The sequence below is a fragment of the Phyllobates terribilis genome, unplaced genomic scaffold (assembly GCF_046119375.1).
Source record: "Phyllobates terribilis strain yellow unplaced genomic scaffold, ASM4611937v1 Scaffold_3__8_contigs__length_932513732, whole genome shotgun sequence".
NCBI lineage: Eukaryota > Metazoa > Chordata > Amphibia > Anura > Dendrobatidae > Phyllobates > Phyllobates terribilis.
Window position 1 is genome coordinate 531530008 of NW_027362763.1, and position 17945 is coordinate 531547952.

A 17945-nucleotide genomic window follows, 5' to 3' on the forward strand; every position below is an offset into this window, starting at 1 on the left:
TCGCGTTTTATTCCATTTCTTGTTTGGTGGTATGATAATAAAGTATAGTTTTATGCTTAGTTTTTTATTTTATTTTTTTACCGAGTTCACTACAGCGTCACAGCATTTCGGGGGTTAATGTGCTGGGAGCCATTACACAGCACACAGCAGGGGCACATTTATAAGATTATCTCAGCACAGGAACATTATTTTTAAATACATTCAGCTGTGGAAATTATTACTATTACAAGATCTATTTATCAAAATTAACTTTTGTTCGTGGGAAAAACCCTTTAACTTCCCACACAATCAATTGCCCTGGACCCTTATACCATTAGACAGTTGGCCGAGCCTGTCGATATCAGCAGGTTAAGCCGACAGTAATCCAATGTGTATGGGGGAGGGGGGGGGGTTTAGGAAAGTGAAAAACAGATACATGATGAGCTTGATATGGCAAAGCAACTGTTCACATGTGCAGTACTTATTTCCGTTATTAAATCTGTTTTGGGATCATATAACCGGAAATGAAACGTTAGGCCATGTTCACTCCTCACAGAGATTTGCAGCGATTTTTCTGTTGCATTTTTGCTGTGGATTACACATTTGATTTGTCTACAGTAGATGTTCAATAAAGTTAGCTTTATTCACAAGAAAAATCCTGCAAAAAATGCTGTTTGCTACATCTTTTGAAAGGTTTTTGCACTTTTTCATTGCTTTCTATTGGTGAAAAAAAAACACTGACTTGACATGCCACAGAATTAAAAAAAAAATGCTGCAGTTCTCAAATCAGTCAGGAAACAAAGAGCCGAATGTGTATGAGATTTCGATCATCTCATAGCTTTTACTGGTACTGTAAGGCTGTGTGCACAAGTTGCGTTTTAGTTGCGTTTTCTCAGGGCAAATTGTAAATTAAAACTGTAAATTAGGCGGGCTCTCATCACAACAGAAATGCCAAATATGTGGATGCTAACTGTGGTTTAGGCACACTATGGAGCTCAGAAGGGAGGGGCCATTTGTATTTGAGAGTGTAAAATTTGCTGAATTTCTTTTGGGGGGCGTGGAGCCATGGCGCTTTTACAGAGCCTTTGTGCTACCAGTAATGTGGAAGCCCCTATATTTCCGATAACAGATGAGGGACCTGAGTGGGGACTTGCTTTTTTTGTGGATTGAGTTGAAGCTTTTGTTGGGAACGTTTTACATAACATTTGGGATCACATTTATCCGGCGCGCTACGTTGAGCAATTACATCGGGGTTAACATCTAAATCTCCGAGTGACGTGATTCAGATGAAACCTGAGGGATCCATTCACTATAATGAGGCAGCAGTTACTCTGGACTCCGTCTGGCCTCTGTTCAGCGTTGTCCTTTTCAGAAGTGCACAAAACTGTGGCTGACCGTGCTTTTATCTACGCCTAAAAAGACGGACACTGCTGGATCACAGGTCAGACGGCATCCACAGTGCCTCCATCTGCTTCATTACAGGGAATCTTCCGCCGGGGGTTCTGTCTGAATCACGTATTTCAGAGATTTACACGGAAACCCCGGTGTAAGCGCTCAGCACAGAGAGCCGGATAAATGTGAGCTGAGCCTTATTCCGATCTTTGGGAGGTAGAATGATCAAATCAACAGCAGGTGAAGAATTGGCTTTCTTTATTTTTTACGCCGTTCCTTGTGTGGTATAAGTGATTAGACAATTATATTCTTTGGATCGGTGCGATTACAGCGATAAGAGATTTATATCGGGTTATTATGTTTCACAGCTGTCACACACTAAAAGACGCTTTTTAATGCAAAAACTAATTTTTGCAGCACCATATTTTCAGAGCTATAATTTTTCCATATTTCGGCCAACAGAGTCATGTGAGGGCTTGTTTTTTGCGGGACGAGTTGGCGTTTTTATTGGTACCATTTTCGGCCACATGACGTTTTTTGATCGCTTTCTATACTAATTTATGGGTTGCAGAATAAACAAAAACCAGCAATTTAGGAATTGTTTTTTTGTTGTTTACTTTATATCTCGTTCCGCGAATGGTAAAATTGATAAAGCAGCTTTATTCTTCGGGTCAGTAGGATTACAGTGATAGCAAATTTATATTTTTTTTTATGTTTTGGCGCTTTTAAACAATAAACTCTTTTGTAGAAAAAACAATTATTTTTGAATCGCTTTATTCTGAGAGCTATAACTTTTTTATTTTTCCGCTGATGGAGCTGTATAGCAGCTTGCTTTTTGCGGGACAAGATGACGTTTTCAGAGATATCATTTTTATTTACATTCGTCTTTTTCATCAAGGTTTATTCCACTTTTTGCTTGGCAGTATCATGATAAAGCATAATTTTTTGCCTAGTTTTTATTTTTTACAGTGTTCACTGAAGGGGCAACCTAGAGGAACAGTTTTTATAGGTCAGGTTTTTCCAGATGCGGTGATACCAAATATGTGTATTTTTTTGCTTATTTTTCTTCAAGATATTTATTTATGGGTACAATATATATATGTTTTATTATTATTTTGTGATTATTTTTTTTTATATTTTTACAAATAAAATTTCACTTTTTTTTTACTTTTCTATTTTGTCCCCATTATGGGAGTTTCACTTTTTTTTCAAGTCACTATGGCAACGATCGGGCCCCGCGATGACGTTGCAGGGTCTCCGATCCAAGAGCAGAGGGGCTTTCTTCCCTCTGCCTGCATGCTGAATGCTGCAATCACAGCATTTAGCGGGTATAGTGCCGAGAGCGGTGCAGGCATCGCTCCTGGCACTGAGTCCCAGGTGTCAACTGTCAGAATCTGCTAACACACGGCGGCGATCACCGGCGCAGAGCCCCCTGTGCGCGGGCGATTGCCATGACATATATATACTGTCCTTCCCCGACAATGACGTATATATACACTGCAAATGTCCGGAAGGGGTTAAACTACATTGATCAGAGATCGATTATAATATAGTCCGAGTGCAAGCCGATGTTTTGTCGGATTGTACTTGAACCGAAAATACAGTTGTCAACATTAGCCCTAATACTGACCATACAAGTATGCACTATACAAACATGTATTCGGTGGGATATCCTTGCAGGTTCTCTGTTCCAGCAACAAGACAGAAAATAGGTGTATAAACAAAAAGCTGAAAATTAAACGGAGTGAACATACCAAAACAGAATCCAATTTCTGCTTCACTTTCATCATTCGCATAGAGGACTTTGCAGCAATTACAGAATCTTGAAACGTAAGAAAATCTGAATGGCTTTGTCCATTTACATCATTGGTTGTCTGCACGGATTCAGCTTCAAGCTTTGCAACTTAATTGAAGAAAAAGAAATATAATCACCACAAAGGCACTAAAAACTTTTCTTGACACACAAACTCATACATCATATGTACTTATACAGTCTTATACAATAGTTTGGCTTAATTTCCATGATCTATTGATTTTCTAAATAAAGAAAAGTTATCAGAACCTTTGCAGGTAACACGCTCTTATATGATATTTCTGCAATGTTTATTTAGCTATTAGGCTGTGTGCCCACTATGCGTTTTTTAAGCAATTGCGCTGCAGAAACGCTTAAAAAACGCTTGGTAGAAGGCCTGCCATGTTCCCCAATGATAATCCGCATGTGTTGTGCACATGCTGTGGAAATTTTCGCTGAGGATTATCATTGCGGAAAAAAACGCAGCACTACCAATTATTTTGCGTAAACACTGTGTTTTCGCCGCCATTGACTTGCATTGAATTGTTAATATCCTCATGACTACATGTGCACATGCGCATATTAAGAGATTCAATGTGCAGATGGTACCAGAGTCTGGAGAAAAGGAGACTCTCATAGTACCTGTAAAAAAAAAAAAAAAAAAGAATTAAAATAAAAAAAAATACATTCAACTATTAACTTGGTCACACTATATAAATCCATGCCTGTTGCATGGATTTATATAGTGTGACCAAGTTGTCAAGCACTTTTCAAGTGATGCTAAAAATCGTTTGGAAAGCGCTTGTCAACCCGCATGTGGAAATGCAAGTGAAGAACACTTCACATCCGTATGTCCCTGGCAAGAAAAACGCATGTACAATCCGCATGTGCAATCCGCATGTGCAATCCGCATGCGCAATCCGCATGCACAATCCGCATGCACAATCCGCATGCACAATCTGCATGCGCAATCCGCATGCACAATCCGCATGCACAATCCGCATGCACAATCCGCATGCACAATCCGCATGTACAATCCGCATGTACAATCCGCATGCGTTTTTTCTGCCAGGGAGATGCAGAAACGCTCAGGAAAAAATCCAAGAATTTCCTTGATGTACTGTATGACCGTGGATGAATTCGAAGTGTAAATTTCACAGCAAATGGTTAGGCTTTTATTAGGAGAATGCTCTTATCTATACTATCCAGGGCTGTGGAGTCGGAGCCCATTTTGGTGGAGTCGGAGTCGTTATAAAATGAACCAACTCCGTCTCCTAAAATATATAATAAATTGGGTACAGTCATTCAACGCAGTTTGTGGGGAATATTTTTTCATAAGAGTTTGGGAAAGTTATGAAATATCGTATAAATGTCTTCATAAGAATTTGGGAAAGTTATGAAATGTCGTATAAATGTCTGTCCTATTCCTGATCTAAGGGTCTAGACTTTTAGCTGAGATGAATCTGTGCTACAGTAAATTTATCACTTAAACATGAGCCATGTATGATGGAGTTGTGGAGTCGGAGTTGGTGTCATGGAAATTGAGGCGTCGGAGGTTTGGCTTACAGACTCCACAGCCCTGATACTATCATCCTCCCGCCATCACTCTGGACCTTCAGGATGTGGCGGATACACTCAGACTGGGTCTGGGGTGACACAGGAATAAGTAAGCTAACAAGGAAAGTATGGCAGGATTCAAAGACGTTACTAGGTAAGTTTAGATTTGAGAGTTGAATTAGGAAAGTACGTGCTATCAGTTTCCTTGCAAAGTTAGCCTTAGGCTATGTTCACACATGTTGGGTTTTTCAGTGTTTTTTGCTGCAAATTTTCAGCTGCGTTTTGCAGTACCAGCAAAGTCTATGAGAAAACAGAAATCTCGGGTCACACATCATGTTTTTTTTGTCGTTGCGTATTTTGTGCCTTGGTTGGGTTTTTGGAAAATAAAGAATGTCACTTCTTTCAGCGTTTTTTCACCCATAGAAAGTAATGGGTGGTGAAAAAAACGCTGAAAAAAAACGCACCAAAATTTGCATCAGCATTTTTGATGGAAAAATAGAATTGGGTTCTTTTTTTCTTTTTTTCCACAGAACTTTAAGTACATGCATAAGTAGAGACAGAAGGACAGTGAAAAAAACGCTGAAAAAACGCATAAAAAAAGCAGCAAAACCTGACGCAGCTGATTTCCTGTCAGAGATTAGGTTTGGCTGCAGATTTGTGATGCTAAAATCCCAACATGTGTGAACATAGCCTTACACCCTGGATTGCCGTCAGATTAACTCTTTTTCAGCTGACTGCTATTCCTTCCAACCTGTTTACACACAGACAAGTTGGGTTTGGCTGAGCATGCATGTGTTCTTCATACGGAAAAGGAATATACTGCAGCAACACACCTCTGGTGGCAGCTTATCTACCCTAAGAACATAAGTATTGGGCATACGGAAATCATTTGTTACCCGACATATGAGTCTTTGGGGGATAGTGGGGAGGCCCCTACACACATCGTTGCAATTCTAAGGTAACAGGTTACTTTTAGCATAATGTGTATTAGCACCTTAAGAGCATGCTCACACATTGCGGGGGTTTTTTGCCGCAAAAAAACGCAGCATTTTACGGTAATAGCAAAATGAATGAATTTTCTGAAATCTCATGCACACGCTGCTTATTTTTTCCTTACAGATTTAATGCAGTTTCAAATCTGCAGAATGTCAATTCTTTCAGCGTTTTTCACCCATTCAAAAGAATGAGAAAAAGAAGCAAGCAAAAGTAGGCATTAGACCTACCGGTAATAGGGTTTCCAGGAGTCCCCCATGACAGCACCATCAGGAGGTCGTCCTTCATATCCTTGATAGGGGCAGGAAACACACAAGAAACACACAAGAGGTTAAAAGGCCCCTCCATCCACCCCAACTCCAGTGATTTTTCAAGTACCACACCAGGATGGATACAACTCTATTTGCCTTTCAACAATCTATGTTAATTTTACATAGCTGTTTCAGGAATATTTAGATAGGGAATATAATGGGTGCTGTCATGAGGGACTCCTGGAAACCCCATTACCGGTAGATCTAATGCCTACTTTCCAGGACGTCCCTCCTGACGGCACCATCAGGAGAATACCAGAGTATACATTTTAGGGTGGGACCACTGCCTGGAGGACCTTCCTTCCGAAGGCCACCTTTTGGCCTGATAGAATGTCCAGTTTATAATGTTTGCAGAAGGTGTTCAGATTTGTCCAAGTTGCCGCTTTGCAGATTTGGTCCACCGATGCCCCTGCTCTTTCTGCCCATTATGCGGACATAGCCCTGGTTGAATGGGCTCTAATATTTTCTGGAGGGGACTTCCCCCTCAGCTAAATAGGCTAGACTATTTACTGATCTGACCCATCTTGTAGATTGTGGTGTTTTCTTCCCCTTATTTTTTCCCCCAAAACGGTGTGAATAGGTTGGAATCTATGCGCCAGTCCTTCGTGACCTCTAAGTATTGTAGAACTACTCTCCGGACATCAAGTGAGTGGAAGGTTAATTCCTGATCATTTTTATAGTCCTAACAAAAAGAGGGTAGGACCACCTCCTGATTCATATGGAAAGGGGTAACTACTTTTGGTAAAAAGGCTGGGTCTAACCTGAGGATAATACAGTCATCTAGGCATTTCAGGTATGGGTCTCTGATTGAGAATGCTTGAATCTCCCCTATCATTCTCACTCACTGTGGTTATTGCGACTAGGAACAATGTCTTAAGTGAGAGGAATTTTATGCTCGATTCTATGAGAGGCTCGAAGGGCTTGTTGCATAGACTCTTTAGAACCATGTTTAAGTCCCATGGTGGGATGTGGGATTTAATTGTTGGTCTTAACCTTGCTGTAGCCTTAATGAATCTCTCTACCCATGGATGATGAGCTAGCGGATAATCCATGAAAGCGCTCAATGCAGCAATCTGTACTTTCAATGTGCTGGGTCTTAGGCCTTTTTCACTTTTCAAACCCTGTCTGCAAGAATTCTAGGATTTTAGGAAAGTCTGGAACAGAACTCTCAGATGCTGGTTGATACTGCAAACAAAATCTCCTCCAGATTTTTGTATAGATGGCCGATGTTACAGGTTTCCTACTATTTTGCATGGTTGAGATTACAGCGTCTGACAGGCCCCTAGATTTCAGGATCTGCCTTTCAGGGTCCAGGTCGAAATCTGGAGAACTTTCACATCGGGATGGAATATCGGACCCTGAAACAGCAATCATGCCTCTCTGGAAGGATTATTGGGATATCATCTTCAGTAACGGGAACCAACTTCTCTTGGGCCAGAAAGGTAGGATTATTATCACGCTGGCTCAGTCTTCCTGAGTCTTCTTTAGTACCCAACAGTATCAAGGGTAAAGGAGGGAATGCACATGCTATTCATGTTCCATCTTTGAGATAAAGCAGCTATCCCTGCCGGTCTGTCTTCTGGATTGAGGGAGAAGAATTTTTCTGCCTTTGCGTTTTTCCGTGTGGCGAAGAGATCCCATTGGGGAATGCCCCATCGATGTATTATGTGACGAAACACCTCCCAGTTCAACTCCCATTCTGACTGTAGAACAGTTTCTCAACTGAGGAAGTCTGCTACTGTATTGTGGGAACCTTTTAGATGCACTGCAGATATTGAAAGAACCGATCTTTCTGCCCACTGGAAGATTTTTCCCGTCAAGGATTGTAGATGGTGGTGACAAGGACCTCCCTGATGTTTGAGGAAAGCCACTGAAGTCATGTTGTCCGTTAACACTCTGACCTGTTGACCTTTTAGATGTTTTCGACACCTTTTCAAGGCCTCCCAAATGGCCTGAAGCTCTCTCAGATTTGATGATCTGGGACAATCCTGTGTCCGACAGGTAGCTTGTAGGTATTGACCGTTTAGGTGAACCCCCCAGCCTCTGCTGCTTGCATCGGTAGTGAGAGTCACGAATGGGGCTAATTTCCACATGACTCCTTCCCGTAGGTTGGCCTTGGAAGTCCACCAAGTTAACGATCTTTTGGTTACCTTCGATAAGGAAACCCTTTTGTCCAGATCAACCATTTTTCGATTCCAGGTTGATAGAATTTGTTGCTGCAGTTGTCTCAAATGGAATTGGCTCCACCTGACTCCCGGTATGGAAGCTGTCATGAGACCCAGGATTTTCATACATTCTCGGATGGAAACTTTCGTCCTCCTCCTGAATTTCTTGATCTTGGCCCTGAGCTCTGTCTGTTTCTTTTCCGGCAGAAATGACATTTGTTGTTCTGAGTCTAGAAGGATTCCCAAAAAGGTATTTCTTCTTTCTGGAACAAGATGTGATTTTTCCAAGTTTACAATCCATCCTAAATTTCTTAGGGTCAGGATGGTTGATGTTAGGTTTGTTTTCAGCTGCTGTGGAGAGTCTGCCAATACCAGGAAGTCGTCTAAATATTGAATTATTACTATTCCTTGTTCCCTGAGAAACGCCATAACTTGGGCTATCAGTTTGGTAAAGATACGTGGGGCTGAAGAAAGGCCAAACGGAAGACAAGTGAACTGGTGATGTAGAATGGTATCTCCTTTTAGTGCAAACCGTCGAAACGCTTGACTGTGACGGTGAATTGGTACATGATAATAAGCCTCTTTGAGATCTATTGTACACATCACCATGTTGTGTCTGATTAGGGGAATTGTCGACCTGATTGATTCCATTTTGAATTTTTTGTAAACGACTGAATTGTTTAGAGACTTTAGATTTATTATGGTGCGATAATCGTCCCAGGGTTTCTTTATTGAAAAAAGACCTGAGTAGGAGCCCAGGAACTGTTCTGCTTTTGGTACTGGTATCACTGCTCCGGAGTTTAATCAATTTTCCCACGTCTGTTAGCAGTCTTTTGGAGACCTGGGTGGACTGGGTTGTTGTCAGGTGAAACCTTCCCTGCGGGATCTGTTCGCATTCTATATTGTAGCCCTGTGCAATAGATTGGAGAATCCATGGGCTGTTGGTAACCTTCATCCATGCTCTGTGGAAATGTTGGAGTCTTCCTCCTACTTTCCTGGCGTCATCTTCTACGTGTGTTAACACTTGTAGTGGGAAGGGGATTCCTTGAGTTACCTCCCTTCTGGTAGCTCCATCTACCAGACTTCCCTTTTACGGAATATTCTGACTTCTGCTGGTAACGAGGCTTCCGAAAGGAGGACACCTTCTTAGGTTTCTCCTCCGGAAACCCCTTTTATTTTTCATCTGAGGCTTTCTCCAGTATTTCATCCAATACTGGACCAAACACCCTGAGGCCAGAAAAGGGAATGGTGCACAATTTACTCTTAGAATGACTGTCTCCCGACCAGGTTATTAGCCATATTGCTCTTCTAGATGCAGTAGAAAGGGCTCCATTCCGAGCAGCAAATATTATTGATTCTGCTGTAGAGTCAGCGACAAATCCTGTTGCCATTTTAAGTAGCGGAATTGAGTCGAGGATCTCCTCTCTGGATGTCTTCCTCCTCAGGTGGTCTTCCAGTTGTTCCAGCCATATGCTCATGGATCTTACAACTGAAGTGGATGCGATATTGGCTTTTATTATCGCCGCAGAGGTTTCCCAGGTCTTTATAAGGAGACTGTCTGCCTTCCTATCCATTGCATCCTTTAAAGATGACGAGTCCGCAAAGGGGATGGATGTTTTTTTCGCTACCCTGGCAATCGGGATATCAATTTTTGGGGTTTCGTCCCATAATTTTGTATCTTCTGGTTCGAATGGTAGGCGAGTTTTGAAGCTTCTGCGTATTACTAGCTTCTTCACTGCGTCCTCCCACTCTTCCAGGATCATTGCCTTAATGTGATTATTCACAGGAAAAACCTTATTCCTACGGGTTTTCAACCCCCCAAACATCTCATCCTGCACTGATGATGGTTGGTAATGTCTTCTATCTGCATAGTGTTTCTCACTGCAGACAACAGTGTATCGGTATCTTCCCAGGAGAAGAGATATTTTTTCTTCTCTTCTGGGAGGCTAGTGACAGAATCTTCCCTGTCCTGATTGGGGGCAGAAAAATCCGAGAACTCTTCTTCCCCAGAACTGGACTCCAGCTCCTGACGTGGCCTCTTGTGACGGGGCGCACCCTGAGGAGCGACTAAGTCTGTGACAGTACTCTGCACTTCCTCTCTTACTATAGCTCTTAAATCTGACAAGAAGGAGAAATGTTCTTCTTTGACAACTTTTGCAATACAGGTAGAGCATAACTGTTTCCCGTATGTGCCCGGTACTTTCTTGTTACAGATGGCGCATCTCCTTTTTTTAGGAGCTGATGTCATCATTTCTTTTTTATGTATCTCCTTGTCCTAAAATGACAAGGAGCACAAGACTCTTTACTACCGCAGACAAATGGGAACGGGTGAGAAGAGGGGAACTATTCAGTAAACTTACTTGGACTGGAGGTTCAGTCTGAGTATCAGAGCGACCAGTGGTTTGATCTGCCATTACTGGTGAGCAGGTTGACTGATAACATTAGTCCTTAGTCCCTTCTCTACATAGAGTTTCACACCTGTCTTCCATCTGCATCGTCAGAAAAAACGGCTTTTCCCCTTTAATTTTCAGTTTGGCGCCATTTTTTTTCAAAAATCCTGGAAGTGCGTTCCACTGTGGAACGCATGCCGGTTACTAGAGGTTCGCGTATTGCTCCCTCTGTAACCAGAAGTGCTGTCTCCGTCATCTTGCCATGCACGCTGGAGCTGTGCGCAGGGCAGCAGCCGCCAGAACCCAGAGCCCCCTTTGCGGGGGAGACTGTTTTTCCTTGGGAGTCTCCACTCCTACCGGACAAAGGCTGAGGGACCCCTGGTTTCAGCGGGGTGTCAGCCTCTGTACCCTGGCAGAAGGGAGGGGAGGAGTGCGAGGACCCCGGCCCGATCCTCCTGCGCCCGGCTTCAGGAATTCTTGCTCCTGGTAACGTATTCCTCTTCTGTGTCCGTCCCTAATAGGGACAGGAAAAACACTGGAGTTGGGGTGAAGGGAGGGGCCTTTTAACCTCTTGTGTGTTTCCTGTCCCTATCAAGGATATGAAGGACGACCTCCTGATGGTGCTGTCAGGAGGGACGTCCTGGAAAACACATATTTTACGCAGTTTTTTCCTGCTAACACTCCGGTATTTTATGCCATTTTTTTTTCTGCAAATATTGAACGTGTGCACATAACGACTGTCTAATTTTAGGTTATGTTAGAAAATTGCTTGATCTTTTTAAATAATTTTTAATTGCAGAAATTAAACGGAACGTCACAGTTCGTCCTTTTGATGGAAGACAGAAGGATGTGGTAATTATGCTCACCCTTGTAATCATAAATATATACAATAATTGGCTGGCTTGGTCCAAAGGCACAAAATGCCACCATGTGTTCATGAGGGTGAAAGGCCACATCTCGAAGTGGGGCTGTATATGAAAGCTCGGAATACTTTGCTACCTGGTCTCCTAGGAGAAAAGAAATAAACAATTAATGATCTATATGAGCAGTTCAGGAACTTGAACAGTCCAAAAACTTGTACAACCACATAAAATGCAGTTAAAACCACAGACATCTTAAAAATGATTACTTTTGTATTAAAAGTGATGCTCCATTCAAAAGATAAGTATCCTTGAAGTCTAGTATTGCGCCCCCTAGCATTTGTATTGCTAGCTGCTATTTCCGTCTGTCTAACCCTCTTCTCCTAGTTGTCAAACATGTGCAATTCCCTTTCTCTCTCTCTCTTGAAATGGCTACCTCAGCTATGCAGGAGGAAACATCCACCTCAGCCAGAGGAATCTCATCCAGCAGACTGAAGAAAGTGACAAAGATTGGAGGAGTTGTAGTAAGAGAGTTGGGGAGCAGAACCACTAAAGCAGACTGCGCCTCCTGAAGAAGCCACGCAGGCGAAACACGAGTTGAGGTGCTCCCATATCCCCCCATGTCTTCCACGCCAGTGTACGATGTCTCAAGGTAATATAATGACTATGACTACTATATGTCTTTCTTGATTAACAGCCTTGGTTAAATTCCTGGATTATATCTGACCACGGGTGGCGTTTTCTATACTAATCAGTGAGATGGCTAGCTTATTTTGTGTTATTTTTGGTGCACTCACAATTGCTTGGTATCACTACCCTGACATGACATGACATTGGATAGTGGAGATTTTTTTTAGGACCATCATATGATCGCTATACTTTTTTCAGGGGGCATATAAATAACCATCTAGTCGTATGAACCTTATTTTTATTGAGATTTTTTTTCTCTCCTGCATGCAGTTTAGATATATAGTTTGGGCATTTATATCTTGACTTATATCCCTGCCAGCTTATTGGGTCTGACCATCTATATACCATATTTTTCGGACTATAAGACGCACCTAGGCTTTAAAAGAGGAAAATAGAAAAAAAAATTAAGCAAAAAATGTGGTCATGATGCACTGTTATGGAGGAGCGGGTCAGCTGCTGACACTGGTATAGGGGTAATGTCCCCCAATTCTGTTAATATCCTCCATCCTAGTATATATGGCCCTTTCTTCCTGTTATAAGTGGCCCCACCATCACCATCCTGGTATGCATGGCACCCCTCATTCCCATCCGGATATGCATGGCACACCAATCCACCATCCTGGTATGCATGGCACCCCTCATCCTGGTATGCCTGGCCCCCCTCATCCAAGTATGCCTGGCGCCCCTCATCCAAGTATGCAAGGCACCCCTCATCCAAGTATGCAAGGCACCCCTCTTCCCTTGTCCTGGTATGCAAGGCACCCCTCATCCCTTGTCCTGGTATGCAAGGCACCCTTCATCTCTCATCCCTCTTCCTGGTATGTATGGCCACCCTCATCCCTCTTCCTGGTATGTATGGTCCCCCTCATCCCTCTTCCTGGTATGTATGGTCCCACCATCCTTCTTCCTGGTATGTATGCTCCCCCTCATTCTTCTTCCTGGTATCTATGGTCCCCCTCATCCTTCTTCCTTTTGGTATTGGTGACTACCCATTTTTTATGTATTATTGTCTGTTTAGGGATACATGTTTTAAGGTTTATAGACCATGGCTTCTTTGCCTTCTGAATAGCGACTGCCAATGCAGAGTGCAGCAGTTGTAAGGAGTGTGCCATGACAACCTCAACACAACTGCTGCACTCTGCACTGGCAGCAGCTATTCAGAAGGCAAAGAAGCCACTGTCTGCTTTACTGCCTATGCTCCCCAGCTGTATTCCCACAACTCACACAATCCTTCTCACAGCTCTACGCATCTTTTTTTTGTGAGACGAGAGACACAGACCTGATAGGAGGGCTTCCCAAGTTTAAAATAAAAAGTGTCCCATGTATCATTTCCTATACACGTCACAAATACTTGCTACTGTGTGTTGGTATATCATATAATCCCAATAAAATACATTTAAGTTTGTGAGTGTAACGTAAAAAAAAATGTGGAACAGTTCACGGAGTATGAATACTTACTCAAGGCACTCTACATATAGGAGTTTCATTGATTTTTTTAGATTAACAATCATATTTGATATCCATATGTTTTAGACAAATTTACAGGATTACATAATATGGTTTGATGAGCTATGTTTAAACCAATTTTATTAATTCATATGTATAGTATCATAATGTTACTTTTTACATATATAATTATTTTGAGTCATCTGGTAACATATATATTATAAAATTTTGTACACACATAGATTTATCTAGATTTTAATGTAATTCTCACATATAATAGTATATTTTATTTTTTAATTCCATTGTCTATTGATAATTTAATTGCTGCGCTGTCATTACCAAGCACCATTATGAATGAAAGCTTGATGTCGGTTCGGCTGTCGATATCAAGGTTCGCTATGAAATTAAGCTCTATACCACCTCAGTTCAACCTTTAAACCCATCTAGGCAGCAAATGTAAAATGTCTATATATACTGAGTCTGGCAAAGTGCGGTCCATGGACAGACAGCTAAAGAAATGGAGGGTTCTATGGCACAGTGACTGAACTTTGTAGAGACGCAAGTCTTGTGCACACAGTATGTCACACGCTGTGTGCGCCTGATCGCTGACACGTTCCTACTGTGTGCACGTCTGATCGCTGCTTCCCGTCTTAATGCAACAGCACGCCAAGAGAATTTGCCTGAGAAGCATATTGTAAAGTCCCTGCCGCAGTGCTACCAGACAACCAAAAATCTATTAAAAGATCCAAGGTATGCATCCATTTAAAAGTTTACATTTTAATCACTTTGAATGACCCAAATATCTTTTCACATGACCGAAAGTGTGATTCTGGAGCAGAAGAAGGCTGAATCGGATCCAAAAGCACGCTACAGGCTTGGTGAAGATATTTAGGTCCAGTGTACATGTCACATGTGGATCCATGCATGTGGAATAAATATAAGGCTTATGTCACATGCGCATAAGGCCCAAATATCCTTTATTATAAGTTGAATAATGCACATGCATATGCAATGCACATTTATTTAATATCTAGACCCACCCTTCTAGGAATTGTTGACCACTGGACAGCCTCTTTAAAATGCCTCCATTAATTAATAATAAAAAAGTATACTTACGTCCTGAACCATTCGGTCACTCTGAGCCCTGTGTACCCCCACTGGAGACAGCGGGTGATGATCATTGCAGCTGTCATACATCAATGTTTATGAGTGGGCAGGGGGCACAAGGCTCACACATGCCAAAAGGCTTCCACGCAGGGGGTAGGTATACATTTTTTAATGTAAAAATATTTTCTGGTTCTATAATTGACACTGAGCTGAATTAAGTTCAGCCTATTGGTTGGGCCCTCCACTACAGTCCCAGCTGCTTATGTCACTCTCTACAGGACTGCCGGATACGGGTTGCCGCCTTGAGCTGATGTTTTTATTGATACCATTTGGAGGTAGATATGATGTTTTGATCGCCTCTTATTGCACTTTATTGCAATGCTGCAGCGGCCAAAAAAATGTAATTCTGGTGTTTTGATTTTTTCTCATTACGCTGTTTACCGACCGGATAAATTTATTTTATATTTTGACAGAGGGGACATTTCTGAACGCAGTGTTTTTTTTGTTTTTTTTTAATGGTGCAAAAGGGGGGTGATTTGAACTTATTTTTTACTGTCTATAATAGTCCCCTTAGGAGACTTAAAGCTGCGTTAGTCTGATTGCTTGTCCTATACATAGCAGGGCTACAGCACTGTGTATCGTAAATCATGATCTCGTATGAGGCCAGCATTCACAGGAGGCTTGTAATGACAGGCACGGGGGTCATCAGCAGACCCCCAGCTGTCATGACAACCCATTAGTGCCCCGCGATCACGTGACAGGGGTTCCAACGGGCGGGGTGAATGATGCGCTTCCTGTCAGTGCGTGTTAAATGCTGCTGTCAGTGATTGACCGCAGGATTTAACTGGTTAACAACCGCAGGCGAAGCACCGCTCCACCCACAGATGTTAGAGGCACTTGATGGCTGATTAAATCAGCCATCAAGTGCAGGGAAAGATGTGGGCTCGGAGTGTGAGCCCACATCAAAGGCAGGGACACTACCTTTGACGTACATGTACGTCAAAGGTAGTGAAGGGGTTAAAACAAACTAAAACAATGCAACAGTTTTATAGGACGTCTCACCTGTCTCAGCATTCCACACATATGCAACTCCATCTTCACTACCTGCTATGACAAATGTTCCACATGGGGTAAAGGCACTGCTAAGTTTTTCTCTGTAATTAGCTGCTCCAATATATTTTTTTGCAGCAAGTCTAAAATAAAGGGAAATACAAAATCTTTAGTAGATTAATAGAAGGGTATTTAAAAAAAATGTATGATACCTGTTACTGACCATATACAGCCACATAAACACTACAGAATCACCTAAATATTTGATTAACATTAAAAAGGAGCAGATTGCTTTGCGAAAATTGTATTTAGATATATAATAAAATATTAGGAAACTAAGTTTTACAGTGTTCCCAACATCTTTTGGTTGTGTGCCCCCAATACACAGTCCATTCGCTGCTTGTTATGCTTAGCTTCCCGTCCATGCAACGTCAAGTCATGAGTGATCAAAAGGCCGATCATGTGACCTGTATGTCCATCTATGGTTAAGCACAATACCATTATTTGGCATGAAGTCAGCATGTTCTGAATATACAATTCGCTAAGTGCACATGCACCAATACCACGCGTGTTCAGTCATGGACATATAGAGATCATCCGATGCATGATGAGCACAGACTGATCATAAGTGGCACAGCACTAGAAGATGTCAATAACGTGATGAACTTCCATGAAGATATATTATTCAGGTTCATAATGTTATATTGTATATTTCATCAAACACATTTATAAAAAAAATTGCCAAAAACCACTGACTGATCCCTTTATTCTAATAAGGGAATATTGAACAGGGAGACAGTAGTAGAATATAACACAATACAAATTTAAAGAGTTCATGAGTTTTGATCATTTGGGGTGCTGGTGCGGAGTCCCCAAAGGATCGATAATAGGGGCAGAAGCACTTACTGGACAGCTGCTCTTCTCAAAGACTGATATAGGACTTAAAAGGGAATCTGTCAGCAGGTTTTTGCTACCTCATCTAAGAGCAGCCGGATGTAGGCAAAGAGACCCTGAATCTAACGATTTATCACTTAGTTTACTGGGTGCAGCTGTTCTGACACAGAGATTTTAGATTTAGCAATGCAGCAGAGCTGAGGAAGCTAACCCCGCCCACATCAGGCTCTGAATATACAATGTCCATAAACAGTGAGGTGTCTATCACAGGAGGGGGTGTGTCAGCATGCACAGTGCTGCTGTGTCCCAGCAATGACAAGATCCTGCGCTAAAACAATCATTGCAAGCAAACAAAACCATAGAGCTTGATAAGAGAGGCATCTATGAAATCTGTGTTTTAACCCCTACAGCATGCTGTCTTCAGCTTACATAGCAAAAACCTGCTGACAGATTCCCTTTAACAGAAAGTTTGAGAGTCAGGGACTCCGAAGCCAGATTACCACCAATCAAGACTTCTGACAGGATTTTTGGCTCACTTCCAAAAAAATATAATAATACATTAAAAATATATTAAATTAAATGTCGCTCTTAGTTTACCATTGAACAGTTTCTTTCATTTCCTTTTCAATGTTTTGAACAATGGACAGAAAAATGCCTGGACAGATAATAAAAAATACAAAAATAATAACAAAAACAAACAAAAAAAAAAGCACAAAAAAAGCAAATGGGAGAACAGCTTACATTCTTAGATCCATGATTCGGACTGTGCTGTCCTTAGTATGAATTAACAGACGTCTTCCATTGGGATGAACTTCTAGGTGATTTACGGCTATCCCTTTCAGATCAGTTTCTTTTATTTCCTAAAATGACACAGCATAGTAAGTACAGAACAGAACAAAGCAACAATTCATTCACTGATTCTTATCTGTTCAGTTTAAATTAAGGCGGCGTGCCCACTATGCGTTTTTCAAGCATTTTTGCCATGGAATTTCCACAGCGAAAACACTTAAAAAACGCTTGGTAATACGTGCCCCATGGTCCCCAATGATAATCCGCATGTGCTGTGCACATGCTGTGGAAATTTCCGCTGCGGATTATCATTGCGGAAAATTACGCAGCATGTCCATTAATTTTGCGGACACGTAGCCTAATTGCCGCCATTGACTTGCATTGAAACGCTTCATATCCACATCACTACATATACACACGAGGATATGAAGCGATTCAATGTGCGGATGGTGCCCGAGTCTGGAGAAAAGGAAACTCTCCTCCAGACCCAGGTACCATAGAAACTGTAAAAAAAAGAATTTAAAATAAAA

General features: G+C 41.8%; 1 protein-coding gene across 7 annotated transcripts in view; it reads right to left on the reverse strand.

Annotated features, from left to right (window-relative positions):
* Positions 1-17945, reverse strand: part of AHI1 (Abelson helper integration site 1) — a 280181-nt gene that overhangs the window by 194293 nt on the left and 67943 nt on the right. For all 7 annotated transcript variants that reach the window (XM_073671294.1, XM_073671289.1, XM_073671290.1 and 4 more), the window contains 4 exons: positions 17368-17486; positions 15745-15875; positions 11446-11586; positions 3126-3274 (listed from right to left, as the gene is read on the reverse strand). In XM_073671294.1, coding sequence (XP_073527395.1) covers positions 3126-3274; positions 11446-11586; positions 15745-15875; positions 17368-17486 — 540 coding nt within the window. The remainder of the gene's footprint in view (positions 1-3125; positions 3275-11445; positions 11587-15744; positions 15876-17367; positions 17487-17945) is intronic.